Source organism: Silene latifolia, chromosome Y, assembly GCF_048544455.1.
Source record: "Silene latifolia isolate original U9 population chromosome Y, ASM4854445v1, whole genome shotgun sequence".
NCBI lineage: Eukaryota > Viridiplantae > Streptophyta > Magnoliopsida > Caryophyllales > Caryophyllaceae > Silene > Silene latifolia.
Genome location: NC_133538.1, coordinates 437,257,279 through 437,278,151, shown reverse-complemented (window position 1 = coordinate 437,278,151; position 20,873 = coordinate 437,257,279). Strand labels below are relative to the sequence as shown.

Sequence of the window (20,873 nt, the reverse complement as noted above, 5' to 3'; positions counted from 1 at the left end):
TGACAAAGATAAAATGGAATCCATTTTATCTTAAATGGACTGAAATAAGGAGTGTATTAGGCTAAATATTGTGTTGATTAATTTTAAGTGGAAAACATAATCATTTACCTAATTGCTAGCCATGCAAACCTAGTTGTTTTTGTGAAGAGCAACTTGATCATGCATTGGCCAACACCACCCCACCCTGCCCGGTTTTGTCATAGAGAAAAGCCAAGGGTTTTTCTCTATAATTTGTCTAATATACACTATATGAATCTTAGTGCATTATTCATTCAAACATCATCTAAAATATAGAGTTTTAGAGAGATAAGTTACTTCTTCTTCTCCCTTCTCTTAAACCGAAAATTAAGAGACCAAAAACAATATTTTCGGGTCAATTTTATTCAAAATTAATATTGTTCTAGTATCAATAATATTAATTTTATTAAGAGTTTATCTTGGGTATTATTCCTTGGGAGGGATTCTATACTTGAATTCTTTGTTCATCCATATTAGGAGAGCTCAAGAACAAGTGAGTAGGAGAACTCACTTGTGCCCAATAATCCGAAATTTCCAATGTAAGAATGATGATTTCTTCACTATATTTACTTATGTTTGCATGCATAAGATCTAATTAATTTTATGACTAAATTAAATGGAACATATAAGAATATGTCGAGTATTATGAGATATAGATTTCTAACAAATTGATCGCATCTAATGACCAAGCATCAAAGGGAAGACGATACTAGAAAGCCTATGTAGATAATAAAGTAAAACGGGCAATGATGAAAGGATCCTTGCATCCCCGGATTGATCCTCACGGATTATGAAAAAAGAAAAGAAGAAATGTTGTCTGCCAAGGGATCCGAGTGGATCACATAGGATCTGAGCGTCTCCCCACCACCATCAGAACGTCCCGTGACCAAGACGCTCGTCCTGAAGCAAGAAGATCTGAGTGTCTCCCTTGACAATCCGCTCGGATCGTACCCTAGAGAGCCCGTGCCTGTTTTCAAGTTGCTCGGATCATGGCAAGACTAGCAAAACGGAGATGCTCATTTCCTTCGAGAGGAGCATTTCCTCAACTTTTCTTAAGGACTTAATAGTCATTTAAGCCCTTAGTAACCCTAATTTATGTACCTAATCTTTAGTATAAATGCCCCATTGTACTACTTAGATTAGGATGCTATCTTAATCATCTAGTAATCAAGTTCTAATCAATTAGTAATCATTCCTTAATCTTGTAATTAACTCTTAATTTAGTCTTAATACAAATCTCAATACTTAATCTTTCCTTAATTTCTCTATTGTTCATCATTTATTTTAGGTAATTAGAAGATCATTTGGGTTTATTGGGATATTGACAACCTTCAATCAATCATCAAGTACTTCTATTATTCTTTGCATTATTATTTTGGAATTTCCATAGGTATAATTCTCTTAATCCTTGGTTTAATTATTGTTAATCATTTTCATTCATTCATCATGTTTTGCCTTGTTAATGTGATTGACAACCTTGTTAGCATGTTAAACTTGATCATGAGTGAGTAGTTTCCTTAGTTAGGATTAATGGGTAATTAGGAAACCAACATGGGGAATGATTCATGCTTAATCTAATATGTTCACATAATTTATTTGCTTGCTTGTTGTGATTTCAACTTATGCACATGTTATGTTTGATGAAATGCGAGCCTATGAATCCTTGCATTTTTTACCCATCACTTATCTTTTCAATAAGGCTTGTAAGACATAAACCAACTCGAGCCTTATTAGACCATGCATAATGTTGAATAGGAAGGATTAAGTCGACTTGTAGGTGTTGTACAATCTAATCGTGTAACACCCCAAAAATTTGAGTCAGTTTAGAAATATGTGGAAAATATTTTCGCTAAAATAAAATTTTAGAAAGAGGAAGGAGAATATTTGTAATGCAAAATTCAAATTTGAATAGTAAAGAAAATCGTACATCGATTTGGAAATCGAATTGAAAACCAATAATAACTTGAAACGGAAAAGGGAAAGAAAACAAAGGACGTGCGATAACTATAATTAAGAACGCAAACTACCTCGTATTTAAAACCTTACTTCAAGGTGAAGTACTTGGGAGTCAAGCTATATAACTTAACGTTAGTATCGTTTCGTAATTAAAATTGGCCCAAATACAATTAGAACTAACTTTATTATATATAACCAAACCCCCCCTTTCTCAATTCTCGTTTTTCTTTCATTTAGTTCTAATATTTAAATTTGTAAACTAATGAGGTAATGTCTATTACTCAGCTCGTGTTTGTCCCATTTGGGCTACCTGTCATGGTGACGGTTTATTTTCAGGTTGCTTCTGCTGGCTATTCAAAAGGATTTTATTTCAAGACAAGATTTTATTTAAAGATTTCTAAAAGTTTTATTTCATTTTGTGTAAAGAATTCGTAATTTGTAAGACGGACTTTGTATATTGATTATAATACCTCCCTATTTTGGCCCAAAATTGTATGTAATTATAAATTTTTAATTAGCTGAAAATGAGGGGTGTTACAATTGGTATCAGAGCGATTCCGTTCTTGGTTTGGTGTTGAGATCTTCACATCTTAACATCGCTAGTTTTAGTTTTCAAACTCTTTTTAAAAATCTTGAGATGCGATTTGTTTTGAATTTTAAATTTAAAGTTGAACTTTATCTTAAGGTGGGTGGACTGTTCAGTTTTGACAAGTCTTCATTATGGATTGGTAGTGTTCTACATTGCAGCAGGAACCCTTTCGTTCCACTTATGAAGACTGCACTTTTTGACAACTTTACTTACGCTTTTTGGAAAAACGTAATTTTAAAGGATTTTCACTTCGAGTATATTTGTAATTGTTGGTTTTGAAAGCTGATTTTTGTCCTTACAACTTCATCATTTCGTATTTTCAAGTTTCGAGTCCGAAACTTCTTTTTAGGGGGAGTGACTGTAACACCCCAAAAATTTGAGTCAGTTTAGAAATATGTGGAAAATATTTTCGCTAAAATAAAATTTTAGAAAGAGAAAGGAGAATATTTGTAATGCAAAATTCAAATTTGAATAGTAAAGAAAATCGTACATCGATTTGGAAATCGAATTGAAAACCAATAATAAATTGAAACGGAAAAGGGAAAGAAAACAAAGGATGTGCGATAACTATAATTAAGAACGCAAACTACCTCGTATTTAAAACCTTACTTCAAGGTGAAGTACTCGGGAGTCAAGCTATATAACTTAATGTTAGTATCGTTTCGTAATTAAAATTGGCCCGAATTCAATTAGAACTAACTTTATTATATATAACCAAACCCCCCTTTTTCAATTCTCCTTTTTCTTTCATTTTGTTCTAATATTTAAATTTGTAATCTAATGAGGTAATGTCTATTACTCAGCTCGTGTTTGTCCCATTTGAGCTACCTGTCATGGTGACGGTTTATTTTCAGGTTGCTTCTGCTGGCTACTCAAAAGGATTTTATTTCAAGAAAAGATTTTATTTAAAGATTTCTAAAAGTTTTGTTTCATTTTGTATAAAGAATTCGTAATTTGTAAGCCGGACTTTGTATATTGATTATAATACCTCCCTATTTTGGCTCAAAATTTTATGTAATTATAAATTTTTAATTAGCTGAAAATGAGGGGTGTTACAAATCGATTCGGTTCTGGGACCCAAACCTTCTTAGGGATTGTAAGATATACACTAACTCGATCCCATCACAGCAATAATTGATTGATTATAATTCGAGAACATGTTTGTATGATCAACTCCCAAGTATTCCCCTATGAACTCATGATACCCTAGTGCTTTTAATCAATTGTTTACACCTTCATTTTATCTACCTTGCTTTGTTTTCATTGTTGATTAGTTTTAATTGATCTCCTATCTCAACCCCAATTTGTGACACCCTAAGACACGACCATTTACAATTGAAAATCCTACATCAATACCCGTCCCTTGGGATCCGACCTTTACTTGCCTCTTTACTAAGAGTAGTTGGTGAAGTTATAAATATTATTTTGGTTGGGTAACTTTTGACGACGAGTTTAAAAACCTACAAACCAGTACTATCTCGAAAAATCGAGATGCTAACCTTATTATTTACTTGGGAAGATCTTGCTAAAGGCTCCTGGAAAAATGGGGGTGTTACAATAACTCACATCCTACGTGTTTTCCGAGTCATTTTCAAGTGAAATACGTCACTTAAAGCCATCATAATGTATGTCTATTTCAAATTCAATTTACAATCTCGACTTTCGAAAATAAACCTAACCATTATATAAGCCAAAATAATGTCGATTTCAAAACCTGTCTTTCAAAAATAAATCTGATCATATTCTAACCAAAATAATGCTGAGTTTAAAACCCGTCTTTTGAAAATAAATCTGATGATTTTCAAGATAATATAAGATAATTTCAAATCCCGTCTATGAAAAGTAAATTTGATTATTTTCTTGATAAAATAATACAAAATTTTACCGGTTATTAATAGGATCATTAGTATCTTCAATGTCTTCTTAAATAAAATCAATCACCACCAAGTTGTTTGGTGAGCCTAGTGATAGGAAACTATCAAGTTTGATTTTAGAATTTGTTGGATTAAAGATTTTTTTTTTTAAATCATATAACCTAATTCCCGAACTATTGACCTTACTTGTTGACTTAAACATAAATTCTAAAATATGATGTTTTAATATATTGAATTAAGGACTAATTAAATTTTGGCTAAAGAAAAAAAAACCAAAACAGACATAATGTATATGAAATTGAAAATTGAGTGATAATTTTTGCCTTAATTAGAGCAAGTTCAACGGTATAGCTTAGGGATTTGCTTACAATTTCTCAAAATTGCAAGTTAGTTGCTACACCATTGGAGAAGGATATGTTGAATGACTTGCCTTAACTTGTTGCTTCATTAAGCTACTTGCTTAGATTGGCCCATAATTACCAAGCAACCAATAGAAAATTAGTTCCAATAATTTTTTAATTTTTTGTAGTGTTTATGAAAAAAATAATTTGGCATGTGTCTCCCATCAAGCTAGTATAAAAGCTAACTACACCATTGGAATAGTTTACTAGCTTAGAAAGGTTGTAGCTTAGGAAATAATGTGGATTTATCAAGCTAATTGATTGTTGCTTACCATTGTAAAAGATAACCATTTTGAATCAAATTTTTTATTTTATTTTTATTTTGCCTGTTATTGTGGAATTTTATTACGTGGCATAGGTTATTGACATTTGACAAATATGTTTAGCAAATGATACACGACAAAACAACGTTTGTTAATATGATTTATTAGAAAAGCATTTTAGATGTATTTTTATTACACAATCTAATAGTTTAATATTCCCTCCAATTTCCTATTATCTTCACTCTTTCCTTTTTTGACACTAGTTTGATTATTTTCCTTCTTTCCTTTTTTTTGGTAAGTTTCATTCTTTTTTTATTATTTTCTCTCTCCTATAAACTTTACCACTTACACTACTTTATTCATTCTTTATTCTTTATTATTTTCTCTTTCCTATAAATTTTACCACTTACACTACTTTATTCATTTTTTATTAGTTTTCTTATTTGTTGTGCCCAAAAGAGAAGGGAGGATCAATAAAAATTGAAGGGAGTATAATACTCCCTCCATTATTCAATATAAGACGTTTTAGCTCTTAGATAAATTTTCTGTTTTACATGACGTTTTACATTTTCAAAGCCATAAAGACTCCTTAATTGATGTATTGAATGCATAATGCACGCTTAAATTTGCTATTAAGTTTGAAAGACTTCACATGATTGGTTAATTTGCTTGGGAGAAATACATTTTCTATTCCAAAGTCCATAAATACTCCTTAATTAATGCCATAATAATGAGTAAAGAATTTTCTTAAAAAGTGTTTTTTTTGTTAAACGTCATATATAGTATAATGGAGGGAGTAATATACTACAAACCGGCCCATTCATAGAACAAACATTAACACCAATAATGTTTAGTAAAATTGAAAATCAAAGTCAACTACCATATGACGTAATTAAACAAAAGTAGTTTTAAGACCGCTTTCATAGGTAAAAAAAATAGATGAATAAGAAAACAGACCCTAATAAGCCAGCCTTCTTTTAGATGATTCTACATAAAATTAGGGTCATAGTTTTAGTTCTTCAAATTACCTCTCTGTACAATTCACTTACTTCTCCTCATTTTTAATATCCTTTACCACCATATTACCCAACACGGTAGTTCTCTTTTCCCTTACCTAAGTGTCACAATAATGGCATCATCAAGCTTTTTTCGGCGAGCCAATAATGTCTACCATTCTCACCAGCGTTTCCTCGTTGCAATTGCCATCGTCAGGTCTCTTCTCTCTTTCTTCACTATATTTACACAATTTGAGACACATTTTATCGTTCTTACCTTTTTATTCTTAACCCGTTAAGTTGATAATGGATGAGTATGATGATAGATAATATAACATTGAAAATAAATATATTTGATTCTGTTCAAACCCAGAAATCTTCATGATTGATTGTATGAACTATAAAATTATATGATAACTTTGTATGATGAAGAGAGGGAATGAGAGAGAGAGAAACGTAGAAGAAGAATGATTGTATTGATTATAATTGTGTAAGAAACAGAATACAAGGATGAGCTTCTATTTATAGCATAACTCATATTGTTGGTTGTAACAAATTCTAACCAACTCTCTAACTTGAGTTAATTAACTATAGTTAATCTTAACAAACTTTATATTCTAATATTCCCCCCTTAAGCTGGATGTTCTTTAAATACTAATCCAAGCTTAGAGGAAAGAAATTGATGTTGTTCACGCCCAAGTGGCTTTGTCATAATATCGGCCAACTGCAGACCAGTTCTGATGTGCTTTGTAGTCAGGAATCCTTCCTGTTGTTTGTCCCTTACAAAATGGCAGTTTATAGATAAATGCTTTGTTCTCTCGTGGAAAACGGGATTCTCAGAAATATGTAGGGCTGCTTTATTATCACAATAAAGGATGATGGGACAAGTTAGTGGTATGCAAAAATCCTTCAATAATGCTGATAACCATACCAGTTCTGAGGTAGTATAAGAGAGACTTCTATACTCAAATTCAGCAGAACTTTTGCTGACTGTAACCTGCTTTTTTGTTTTCCAAGACACCAAGGATTGCCCTAACTTGACACAGTACCCACTCAGGGATCTGCAGGAATAAGCGCACTTACCCCAATCTGCATCACTGTATGCAGTCAATTGCAGATCAGTGTTGCGTGTATAAAATAATCCAGCATTAATGGTCCCTTTTAAGTACTTGACAACATGAAGGGCTGCCTGAAGATGAGGCAGTCTAGGTTGGTTTACAAACTGAGTTAAGTGCTGAACACTATATGATATGTCTGGTCTTGACATATTAAGGTATAGCAATCTCCCAACAAGTCTCCTATAAGGCTCAAGATCAGGAAGAAGGTCACCCTGATCAGTGGATAACTTAAGTCCTTTCTGCAGTGGAAAAGATACCGCCGTGCAATTCTCCATTTGCAAATCTAACAATATATCCATGATATACTTTCTTTGATTGATCATAAGCCCTTTGTCATTCCTGGAAATTTCCAATCCTAAAAAGTACCTCATACTTCCCAATCCTTGATTGAAAATGCACTATCCAACTGACCTTTAATATGACTTATCTCTGTTAATGATGTTCCAGTCAATAGAACATCATCAACATAAACAAGGAGTACAGTGAACTCATCAGTCTGTTGATTATGTTTGGTAAACAATGAATAATCATTCCTGGACTGTGTATACCCATGCTTAACCAAAAAATTTGTCAATTCCTTATTCCATTGTCTTGAGGCCTGCTTCAACCCATATAGGGATCTTTTTAGTTTACAAACCAGTCCTGATTCAACATTATAGCCCTCAGGAGGTTTCATGTAGACATCTTCATCAATAAAACCATGCAAGAAGGCATTATTAATATGTAACTGATATAATGGCCAATCTCTTGCTGCAGCAATAGCCAAAAGTGTTCTAACAGTTGTGAATTTGGCTACAGGTGAAAAGGTGTATTTGTAATCTTTATCTTTTACTTGATTAAACCCCTTTGCTACCAACCTTACCTTGAATCTTTCCACACATCCATCTGGTTTATACTTGATCTTATACACCCAGTTGGATCCTATAGCCTTATATCCTGCTGGCAGCTGTACTAACTCCCATGTGTCATTCTTTTCCAAGGCTTGTACTTCATTTTGCATAGCTGCAAGCCTGCAACCCATCTCTCATCTGTTTTTGCCTGATTATATGTATATGGCTCATGCTCTTGTATTACATTAGCCAGAAATCCAATATATGCTGGACTGAAATTATCCAAAGAATGTAACACACTTGCTTGAAAAGCAGTGGCAGTCGTTTGTGCAGTTGCAGTTGCAGTCTTGTGAACATTGTTAATATTCCTGATATTCTGACCAGGCAACTTGACTTGATATCCTTGTAGCCAGGTAGTTAATTGTCTTGATCTTGTGGACCTCCTTACATAGAATTAGTATCATTTTGCTGCTGATTTTCAAGTGCATCAGTAACATTGCTTATTTCAGTGGTATATGCCTGATCTGAGACAACATCTTCAAAATTACCAGTAACAGGTGATACCGTCGTAGAGTACCAAAGATAAATTTATATTTCCAAACTACTAATATAGCTAGTGGCAGTCAGGGTCGAACCACATAGAGGAGAATGTAATTTATAGTTGTCTAATTCTAGTCTAAGGTAACAAATATGAGGGGGATTTGAGTTGAGTTGATCTATAACTAAAGGCAATAAATGAAAAGTAAACTAAGCTAGTAGATGAAATCAAATATCAAAAGGGTGCTAAGATGGTCGGTTCACTATAGTTTCGGCGGCAGCATCCTAGGTAAGTCTGAAATAATCACGTGAGACGGGAAAATAAGAAGTCCTCTCGGTCCTTTCTTAACAGGTAGCATCTTTCGATCCCGCTACAGGTCCCTAATATCACTAATGCTAACTTTCGTCCTGAAAAGTGATTTAAAAGACTAAATTAACTTATCTCTCGATCTTATTAATTTAGTCGTATTAATTAGGTAGTCTATTTCCCTCCCCTATCTTTCGATCTTATCGATTCGGTCAATTCCTAAACATTCAACTAGTCGCGTGCACTCGATTTGTCAAATATAGAAATAAAATTAATTAAAACGAAGGTAATCTCACGTGGCCGGTCGATCGACCAGATAGGCCGGTCGATCGACCATGGCGCGATTTCAGGTCACTATTCTACGCCGCCTACTTCTACAGATTCCCTACATCCTAGCACAGGGTATTTAGCTACTCATGTTTGCGATAAAAACAACAACAAGATTAACGAATAAAGATACTGAATTCATGGCTAAATTAATTAAATGAACAATTAACATAAAACCATAATCGGCTTTGGGAATTCTAACCTAACAATTCTATACTACGAATGAAAGTAATAAAACTGAATATTAGAACAGAAGAATACCTTATAGAGGAATTGCAGGGGAAAGATCAAAACCGAATGCAAAAAGAAACTTTATTAATGAAAGAACAAACTAAACTAATGACTATCGAATTGTAACTTAAGAACTTGATGATAAAACTGGATGATTATTCTGAAAACTAAGGTTACGTTATATAGGAATACAACGCAACTCTTATTCCTAAACCTAATTACAATGGGCTTCGGAAATCTCGTTCTATTAATTCACGTCAGAATTAACGGTTTGGTCGATCGACCATGCAGCTCAGTCGATCGACCAACCTACGCCGTACAGTAGCTTCTGTTCTTCGTGCTCTGGTCGATCGACCATGAAGACAGTCGATCGACTGCTTTAGCTGGTAGTTGGCTCCTAATTCTTCATAAAGTTGTCTTTCAGGCCTCGAGATGCGCACCAAGTTCGTTTCTTGTGTAAATACTTCATGTCAAATGCAATGCAAGATACTCGGGGACGGATTTAGCTAGATATCTACTTATTTCCGCATAAATCTGCAATATTACATAAAAATACGAAAGTAGACGAAATGGGGCAAATAGTAGCATAAACTACACAAATGAGCTCTGAAATGCGTGTAAAATAGGGCGTAAAACAACATATTTAAGACACGCATCAAACTTCCCCAAACCAAACCCTTTTTTGTCCCCAAGCAAGAACTAGACTCGATCCTAAAACCTAATGGAACGAGTTCAATCTCAGAGCAAAATGCAAACCGAACAGTCTAAACCAATTTAATGCAATAACTAACGATCAACTAGCAATATGAATCATGCAAACGAGTTATGTAGTCGTTAAAAACTGCTGAACCGTCAACTATAGAGGCTTATCAAATTGGACTCTCACGGGTCGCTCGAATCACTCATAAGCACTGGTGAATAATGTATAAGATAGAAAGAATTCATTTTTTAGTGACACTCACCTGACTACGACCTATAAGAACATGCCTGAAATCTAATATGAAAATAATCTCTACAACCATACATATGCATTCCAACCAAACAAATGACCATGACACATGCCGAGGTAAGTATGGATATGTGAGGCTATGGGTAAGAAGAGGCAAAACAATTATGAGAATGCGGAGGTATAGGTGATCAAGCTAGTACCTAAACAAAACCATATGACAACATCCAACTTCTTGCTCAAAATTTCAATCGAAACGGTGCTAATAGCAAGCACAAATCTCACAATCTCCGATATAATTGTAATTCCCCAAATGATGATAATAAAGCATAGGAATAAAATCACCAACTAATCAAAACTCCAACCATGTGATTTTCGAATTTTCTTTTTCTCGGGCTACAGTCGATCGACCAAGATGGTCAGTCGATCGACCGGATTTGGCTCTTTTGTCGAGCATGTTCTCGTTTTTGTTCTCTTTTCTTTTTCTTTCTTTCATTTTTCAATTGTTTTTTCTCCTTCATTCTTTCATTTTTCAATTCTTTCTTCTCCTTCATTCTTTTTATCCAACATCATCTCAATAAGAGCATATGCAACCAAAAATAATAAGAACATTCCCAAAGACTAATACTACTAGCTTGACAAAGGCGGGCTGAATATAGGATGTAGTAAAAGGGACAAAAGGCTATTTTTGGCTTTGTGAAGCTTATGGGCAAAATGAATAAAGGAAACCTCTTCCACATGTGTCAACAAACCACAAACCGAATGCATACAGGTATCAAGCAGATTAAGTTCATATTTATGCAAATTAATGTAGCATGCCTCATAAGGAGTAACTACTCACAATCCTAGATAAACTGGTCATGAATGACACCAGTTATAAGCTCTAAAACTCAGAAATATAAGTAGTTTGCCAAAAAGCTAAGTCCAGTCTCAAGTTCAGCAAGAAATGTAACGAAAACTTGTAGACTATGCATATAGGATTCTACTAATAACATGTCAATTAGCAAGGCTCAGGCATAAACAGATGAAAATGCAATGTCATCATTGAAATACTACCGTTCCGACTCAACCTATATGCTAAAATAAACATGCATTTTTTGGATTTTCTTTTGAAAAGTTTTCAATTTTTTTGAATTTTTTGTATATATAAGGGAAATGAAATAACAAATGCAAACTGAAATGCAATAAACGTGAAACAGAAATGCAATAAAACATGTGAATGCAATGCAAAACCCTTCCCCAAACCAAATCACACAATGTCCCCATTGTGCAAAATCATGTAATGAAATAAAAAGGAAACGGAAATTTGCGATAAATTAACTAAACAAGACACGAAGTAAGGACTCGGAAACTCACAAGACTTTAAGCGCAGCAAAAGGAAACCTCCCCAACCCAGCGTGAGCTAGGAGGTTTCAGTAGCCAGCAGTGCTACCATAAAGTACCTGAAAAGACAGAAAATACCGCGCATTATCCGAGAAAACAAAAATGAAGCGGAAATTACGTGCAAAGAATTAAATTGAAGAAATAAGTACAGCAGCTACAGAGGTCGATCGACCGATGGTCCTGGTCGATCGACCAATTCACGATGATCAGAGGGTACTGATCTTTGCCGAGGGCGATCGATCGACCCGGCTAGGTCGATCGATCGACCTACCTACCCGATTTAAACTTGACTTCTTTCTTCGGATTAACTCAATGAATTGAGTTAACTTGGTTTAATAACCTGTAAATGCACATAAAAACGCGCCCAAAATTGCGCTAAACCCAATTGTGTGATCTAAAGACGGAAATTAAACTAAGCACACACTAAGAGTTCTTATTTATTTTTTTAAACAACTACGAATTTTATTCGCAAAACTAAACAAATCACATCCGGGTTGCCTCCCGGCTAGCGGTGGTTTCAGACCGGTCCCGCTCGACCTATTTTTCTTCAGCAACTTACTCTAATGGAGCCCAATCAAAATAACTCAAGGCTCTCAAAGAACCTATCATACATCTGCGCATGTGCTACACAAAACTGTAAGTAGCACCATAAGATAGAAATAACATAGGAAATTAAAATGTAAAATCATTTAAGCCTAACAAATTTCCTATGGCAACTCCTAAAATCATCCACAAAATAATTCTGCCCTCCAGCTAAGGGCGGAATATAAAAGCTCAAGTTAACCACAGGTGGAGAATTAGAGAGCTCAGGAGCAATTGACTCAAAAATAACGCGAGTAGAATTAAGATGCTCAGACGGGTATGAACTGTGAGGTGGAGAAGTCTGGTCAACTAAGGGAGAAGGTGAATAATCGTCCCAAATGCATGGTATAGTAAAGTCAAATGGGTCAATGGGGTCTCCTAAAATAGGCTCATCATCTATATCATCATAAGTATCCCATTTGACCTCAAGACTGTCTAAATCTACCTCCTCACTCTTCGCATCGCTAGACTCGTCAAGATGGAGATTCTCATAGAGAGCCTCCAAATCATCCTCACTATCTGTGTAAGAATCATAAAGGGATTGTTGACTATCCTCATAAAAAGGATTGTCAACCACGCTAGTGGTCTCCTCTATGTCTCCGTCAGCATTTCCTAGATTGGTTTCTAAGGTCTCACCCACCCCATCATTCAAGTTAACATGAAGAGAAAAAGTAGGTTTAAGAGATTCAGTAGCAAACCAATTAAAGAATTCTAATACCTCAATTACGGGGATTCCTTCGAAATACCACTTACCTATAGACTCGAGGTATGCTCGCGTAAGGTCATTCATATGCCGGAAAATAGTGCAGCATATTTGGAGATCAGAAAAGGCATCTCGTCTGGGCTCAATAAAATCCCAAAGTCTGGCTAAATAAGCACCAAATATTTCATCCTCTTCCTGTGGAAAACTTAGAACATGAAACATGAGAATGTTCTCAAGGAACCGAAGTTCCCTGAGACTAAAGAAAGAAAGACTAAAATTAAAGACAACTAAAACTAGCGCTGCCTCTCCGACAACGATGCCAAAATTTGATACCGTCGTAGAGTACCAAAGATAAATTTATATTTCCAAACTACTACTATAGCTAGTGGCAGTCAGGGTCGAACCACAGAGAGGCGAATGTAATTTATAGTTGTCTAATTCTAGTCTAAGGTAACAAATATGAGGGGGATTTGATTTGAGTTGATCTATAACTAAAGGCAATAAATGAAAAGTAAACTAAGCTAGTAGATGAAATCAAATATTAAAAGGGTGCTAAGATGGTCGGTTCACTATAGTTTGGCGGCAAAGATCTAGGTAAGTCTGAAATAATCATGTGAGACGGGAAAATAAGAAGTCCTCTCGGTCCTTTCTTAACAGGTAGCATCTTTCGATCCCGCTACAGGTCCCTAATATCACTAATGCTAACTTTCGTCCTGAAAAGTGATTTAAAAGACTAAATTAACTTATCTCTCGATCTTATTAATTTAGTCGTCTTAATTAGGCAGTCTATTTCCCTCCCCTATCTTTTGATCTTATCGGGTCGGTCAATTCCTAAACATTCAAATAGTCGCGTGCACTCGATTTGTCAAATATAGAAATTAAATTAAATAAAACGAAGGTAATCTCACGTGGCTGGTCGATCGACCAGATAGGCCGGTCGATCGACCATGGCGCGATTTCAGGTCACTATTCTATGCCGCCTAATTCTACAGATTCCCTACATCCTAGCACAGGGTATTTAGCTACTCATGTTTGCGATAAAAACAACAACAAGATTAACGAATAAAGATACTGAATTCATGGCTAAATTAATTAAACGAACAATTAACATCAAACGATAATCGGCTTTGGGAATTCTAACCTAACAATTCTATACTACGAATGAAAGCAATAAAACTTAATATTAGAATAGAAGAATACCGTATAGAGGAATTGCAGGGGAAAGATCAAAACCGAATGCAAAAAGAAACTTTATTAATGAAAGAACAAACTAAACTAATGACTATCGAATTGTAACTTAAGAACTTGATGATAAAACTGGATGATTATTCTGAAAACTAAGTTTACGTTATTTAGGAATACAACGCAACTCTTATTCCTAAACCTAATTACAATGGGCTTCGGAAATCTCGTTCTATTAATTCACGTCAGAATTAACGGTTTGGTCGATCGACCATGCAGCTCAGTCGATCGACCAACCTACGTTGTACAGTAGCTTATGTTCTTCGTGCTCTGGTCGATCGACCATGAAGACCAGTCGATCGATTGCTTTAGCTGGTAGTTGGCTCCTAATTCTTCATAAAGTTGTCTTTCAGGCCTCGAAATACGCACCAAGTTCGTTTCTTGTGTAAATACTTCATGTCAAATGCAGTGCAAAATACTCGGGGACGGATTTAGCTAGATATCTACTTATTTCCGCATAAATCTGCAATATTACATAAAAATACGAAAGTAGACGAAATGGGGGCAAATAGTAGCATAAACTACACAAATGAGCTCTGAAATGCGTGTAAAATAGGGCGTAAAACAACATATTTAAGACACGCATCAACAGGTGTGGCAGCTTGGTTTTTAGTAGAACTAGGAATAATAATACTATAAGTGGCTGGATTAACCAGCTCAGAAGTAGTGATCATAAGATCATCATTATTTTTATCTTTTGAAAAGAGAAATATTTTCTCTTGAAAGGTCACATCCCTTCTAACAAAAACTTTATGAGCATACAGGCAGATTTATGAGTTGTAAAAACATGAGAGTGGACAGAGTACTTACCTGCAAAATTAGCAGAAGAAAGATGAGGTTGTTGATCAGAAATTCTTTTAAGAACCTGACCAACAACAGAAGTAATAATCCCATCTAGGACATCAGCATTTAGTGAACCAACTGCATTAGAACTGTTATTGTTATCAGCAACATTGTGACCAGAATGTGTAGCAAGCTCCAAAGAAGCATCATCCAAAGGAGACTAACCCATAACATCTGCAGAATTAGCTGATTTCTTGGTCTGATTGTTCTTGACAAAATAACCTTTACCTTTGCCCTTCTTATCACCAAGAAATTCTCTTACAGAAAAACAATGATCAGGATTATGACCAGTTTTATTGCAATATGGGCATTTAACCAATCCAAAGCAAGTTTCCCTGGTGTGTCCATCCATGTTACAGTGATCACAATGTTTTATGACAACTGCACCAGGATTCTTGGAACTCGGAAAACCATCCTGCCTTTGTTCAGGTTGCTTGAAACTCGCATAAGCATTAGAGTCAGTTAAGCTAGCAACAGAATAAGTTATCTGCTTCTGTCGCTCTATCTTTTGCAGAAGCCCTAACACCTTGTTGAAACATGGAAGTGGATCTATAGAAAGAATTTGGGTTCTGATGTTATCATAGCCATGATTCAAATTCATCAAGAATTGGATCAATTTTGCATTGCTCTCCCTTTCAACCATCCTCCTCATCAGGGTGAAGGAACAAAGGTCAAGTTTACCACAAGTACAAACTGGCAGAGGGTCTAAACAGTCCAAGGTTTCCCAAAGATTCTTTAGTTTGCCATAATACTCTATCAATGAAAGATTGTCTTGAACTATATCTCCCAACTCCTTAGTCAACTGATAGACCTCTAAAGAATTTGCTTGACCAAATCTTTCCAACAACTCACCCCAAAGTTCTTTAGAGGACCTTACATACTTCAGACTTTCCTTCAGAGACTTCTCTAAAGAATTTGAAATCCAGCGCAAAACCATATAGTCACATCTTAACCACTGATTAAATCTTTTATCAGAAGTAGGTGGTTTTGGACAAGTCCCATCTACGAACCCAACTTTGTTCTTAGCAGCTAATGACATAAGAACCTCCTTTTTCCACCCCATGAAATCATGGCCATCAAAGGGTAAAGCAGATAAAGACGCAGAGGGTTGATCAGTAGTAGACAAAAATAATGGGTCATCATAGTAATCATAACTAGAAGAATCCGAATTTCCAGTAGAATCAGGCATGATTGAAAGAACAAATCACACATTAGCAGAAAATTTAGAAGAACTTAAGGAGAAAAGAAGCACAGAAACGATGTATAAACGAATCGAATGCGGAAGCGAGATTATTATACCTATTTCTTGATCAAAAGGCAGTCAAGAAATAGAACAGAAGGAAGCCAGAATCTCAATACTGAACGATGATACCATGTTCAAACCCAGAAATCTTCATGATTTGATTGTATGAACAGTAAAATTATATGATAACTTTGTATGATGAAGAGAGGGAATGAGAGAGAGAGAGAGAGAGAGAGAAACGTAGAAGAAGAATGATTGTATTGATTATAATTGTGTAAGAAACAGAATACAAGGATGAGCTTCTATTTATAGCATAGCTCATATTGTTGGTTGTAACAAACTTCTAACCAACTCTCTAACTTGAGTTAATTAACTATAGTTAATCTTAACAAACTTTATATTCTAATAGATTCATCTTGTTTATACTTTTAACTTTATACTTGATTCGATATATTTTCATGGGTTATTTTAATATTTCAAAGTTGGTGATATAATGAACTTGCTATGTACCTTGGTAATAATGGGTAGTCTACTACATTTTTTTGTAGATGAAAAATATTTTAACGATGCGCTATGTCAATTTTTTAAATAAACCTTAAATTTGAGAACCTATGGAAATCTATATCTTCCTTGTTCTAATAGGAGATTGGAACAATTGAACGAAGTTGTTTTGGATTATTATGTTATATATGCATTTTTGAATAAAAGTAGTTGTTTGAAATATGACATTTATTTAATCACTAATAATATGTGTTATGGAACATAAGAAGCACGTACCTATACATTCTCTACATTTCTCTCTCTAAAAAAAGAGAGCTTTTCTCCCAAGAAAAAGGGGAGCTAGGGTTCTAGTATTCTTCACGATTATCAATTCTCTTTTCCAATTATTGGATATTCTTCACTCCCTTTTCCGAAAAGTCTATCCCCTAATTAATCATTCTCTTTGTTGGTTTACGCTGCTAGGGTTCTAGTATCATATGATTATGGAAGGGGGAATTTAATTGGGTTTTTTCTGGGGAATCTATTGGAATCATTTATCCAACTCTTAATCTACCTTCATCATTGCACTGTTGCTCAATTAATTGGGTCTTTAATTTTTGGGTGGCTCAAGTAATCTTCTGCATCCCTCTTCTCAACTGTCACTCAGTTGGTTTTGCCAAGAAACGATCCATTTTCTGGGTTGTTTTTCTTCCTATAAATGACACGATGGGGTTTTGTCCACCTTCAACCCCTCCACTTCCTTCAGAATCCAATAATCACAAATCATATATCAAATCCTTACTTCTTCATTATCTTAATCACTCTCAATCAAAACCAAAACAAATGGACTTCGAAACTCAATTTGGGCGTTTTGGGAACGCTGCTAATAACAACAATGGTGCGGTTCAGGGAGTGGATGTTCATCAAAATTTTTACAATCATCAAAATTACCATCAATCCCACCCAAATACTGATTTCCAACCTCAGAATCCACTGCACATTAACCTCTGGCGCTTCCCTAGGTCAGGGGGAGTGATGAATGTTGATCCTTCCAAACTTGGGAAGTCTAGGGACTTTTGGGGGAAGTGTATCTTGGGGTTCCTTGTTGACTACCGTCTCTTTGAGGCGAAAAAGGTAAATGACATCATTAGGAAAAAATGGAGAACTAAAGGGCGGGTTAGGGCATATAAAATGGGAGAGATTTATGTTCTATACTGTGAGGATGATGATGATAGGGCAGGGCTTCTGGAGAGGAGTACTTCAACAATGGATGGAGCTATGATGGTCTTTGCGCGCTGGTATCCTGACACAGTGCCAAGGACGATAAGGTTCCCCTTTGCTGAGGTCTGGGTCCGGGTCTGCGGACTGCCTTTTGAGTTTCTAACCATGGATGTGGCTAATACAGCGGGTAAGTTGCTCAGTCACCGTTTCTTCGTTGAACCTTTCGATGTTGTTCCAGAAAATGATTACCTTAGGATTAAAGTTTGTATTAAGCTGAATGAACCCCTAATGCCGGGTTTTTTCCTGGCTATGGAGGGAGGCTACCTCCTCTGGGTTCAGTTTCGTTATGAAGAGCTATTCAAATAATGCATAAAGTGTGGGAAGGTAGGGCATAAGGGGGCACAATGCCGAAAAAGTGTTACTGCTATTGTGTCAAATGTAAATGGTGTGCTTGATAGGATTGAGTCTAATGGCTTCGTAGTTTTTCAATCCCATAGTAATCACACCATGTTTAACCTTGATTTACGAGCTACCCCACCCACTACTAGGTTCATTAGTTCAAGGGTCCGTCTGAGAAATGGGGTGGATAGAAGCAACAGGCAAGGCAGAGAATCTCCTGAAAGGGTCATTGATTTTGACCTGGGCATTACTCTAGGAGGTAGGGTTCTTCTAGGGATGATTTTTGCTGTAACGGCCCAGCCTTTTGCTAGGCCTGTGGTTTTTCAGGTGGGCAATGAGATGGGTAGTGAGGATGGGGGAGCTGATGTCCAGGGACAGGGCCATGACCATGGTATTGGTCCGTTGGGTGATGCTGTTATGTCTGATGCTCAGGAGGGTGGCCCTTCAAATGGTAACCAAGCTGCACATCATGATCTGGAGATGCCTGATGTCCACCTTTCTTATCATGCTCCCATCAGCGGGGAGTTAAATGGAGTGGAGGCCCCTTCTGGAGCTGGGGCTGTGACAGGTGCTGGAGGGTGGCTTGATGAGGATCCAAATCTAAATGAGGACTACCATAGTGTGGGAGATGAGTTTGATACACAGGGTGATGTTACCATGGCTCAGTTGTATCAGTTGCATCAAATGCAGCAAAATGATCCCTATCTGATTTACACTGGGCATGGTAACCTGAGTGGAGTTCTTGACCGTGATCTACGCATTCAAGAGAAGATTCTGAGCAGAGTGGAGGGAGACCTGGACTGGGCTAGGATGGATGATGATCACAAGGGCTTTAACCAAACTTTTGACACCCCTCCTGGTGGGTTGCCCATCAGGTACCATCAACCTGATGGTACTACTATCCATATTGCTGCTGAGGACCAGATTTTTAATCAAAATGTGGATTCTTCTGGTGGAATCAGGAGGTTCATCTGGTCTGGTCCTTTCTGGTGTTGTGAACCCTATTGCTGCCACTGCTTCTGCTGGAAACACTGATGCAATGAATCAAGCTGATCTTTTTCTAAATGAGATTATCTATATTAGTGACACTGACTCTGAAGCTGCACCTGCTTCTCCTGCTCCTGTTTATTCATCTTCTCCAAGCGTGCTGAACTGGGACACTGCTACACAAGACTCCTCCAGTTACAGTCAGGCCATTAACCTGATTTCTGAAGATGCTCACACCACTGAGTCTCATCCAGTTCCTAGGCGTGTTGTCTTAAACAAAGTTAATACTGATCTTGTTCTCTTTGTGGGTTATAATGGAGTTGTTAAAGCTGAAGATAACTTAGACATTTTGAAGCTCCATGATGCTAAAGGTGACCTTTCTTCCACTGCCATCACCAAAAAAGGCAAGGAACTTGATTTGGGATCTACATCCCTTTTACCTTTGGAAGTTTTTTTGATGGGAGTTGAGGTTAATGTCACTGAAACTTCTGCTGCTGCTGCAATGAACTCTCTGGGCATGCTGAGGACAACTTCTTTGTTGTACCAGCTGTTGGCAACAAAGCTCTTCTTCATGCTCACATTGAAGTCCATGGCTCCTCTGATTGGTGTATGGGACTGGCTGACCTCTACTGTCATTCTGAGATGAGTTCGAGCTTAAAGGAAACTATCAAGAGGGCTAAAAAGAGGAAGTGTTGCACTGAGTTGGCTGATGGCCTAGTCAATGCTGATTATGTGAGCTCTTTAGGACGAGCTAGGGATTATCTGGGTCATTTGGCTAAAAAGAGGTGCTGGGATAAGGGAAATAATGCTGCAACAAGAAACACAAAGGTTGTTCAAGTCAAGACAGCAAGTTTTTGTATCAAAATCACTGATGATGAGGAAATGGTGGAGTCAGACTCCTCGGTGAACTTCGACGGTGGCTTTGCGGAGGTTCGGTCTTCACAACCTCCTCTCTCGCCATGAATGGACTTATTTGGAATTGTAGGGGTCTAAATAACGCGCTCGCCCCTACGATTCCTAAAATAAGAGCGCTTACTAGTAGTAGTTATTATGATTTTCTCTTTCTTATCGAAACTAAATGTAATGTAAATAATGTTAGTCCTTTATTTCGCCGTTTTGGTTTTGTTATGACCGCTGGAATTGTTGCAAATGGTGCGGCGGGTGGGCTTTGGGTTGGATGGAAGAAAGAAGAAAAAATGAGCCTTATTGAGGCGTGTAATAATTTTATGGTTCTCCTAGTGGAAAAAATGAATGGGCGTTTATGGTACCTTGTGTTGTTCTATGGTGCATCTAAATTTGAGTTAAGGGAGACGGTTTTTGAGAATTTAGAGGCCTATTTACACAAGCTTTCTCATCCGTACCTCATTGTGGGGGATTTTATTCAAGTGGATTATAGGA

General features: G+C 36.3%; 1 protein-coding gene across 2 annotated transcripts in view; it reads left to right on the top strand.

Annotated features, from left to right (window-relative positions):
- The first annotated feature begins 6,154 nt into the window (after positions 1-6,154).
- LOC141626836 (external alternative NAD(P)H-ubiquinone oxidoreductase B2, mitochondrial-like) overlaps positions 6,155-20,873 on the top strand; it is an 88,250-nt gene continuing 73,531 nt past the window's right edge. Inside the window, exon 1 of one of the 2 annotated variants that reach the window (XM_074440453.1) lies at positions 6,155-6,313. In XM_074440453.1, coding sequence (XP_074296554.1) covers positions 6,231-6,313 — 83 coding nt within the window. In that variant the 5' untranslated portion in view covers positions 6,155-6,230. The remainder of the gene's footprint in view (positions 6,314-20,873) is intronic. The other variant, XM_074440452.1, reaches the window with a different exon arrangement.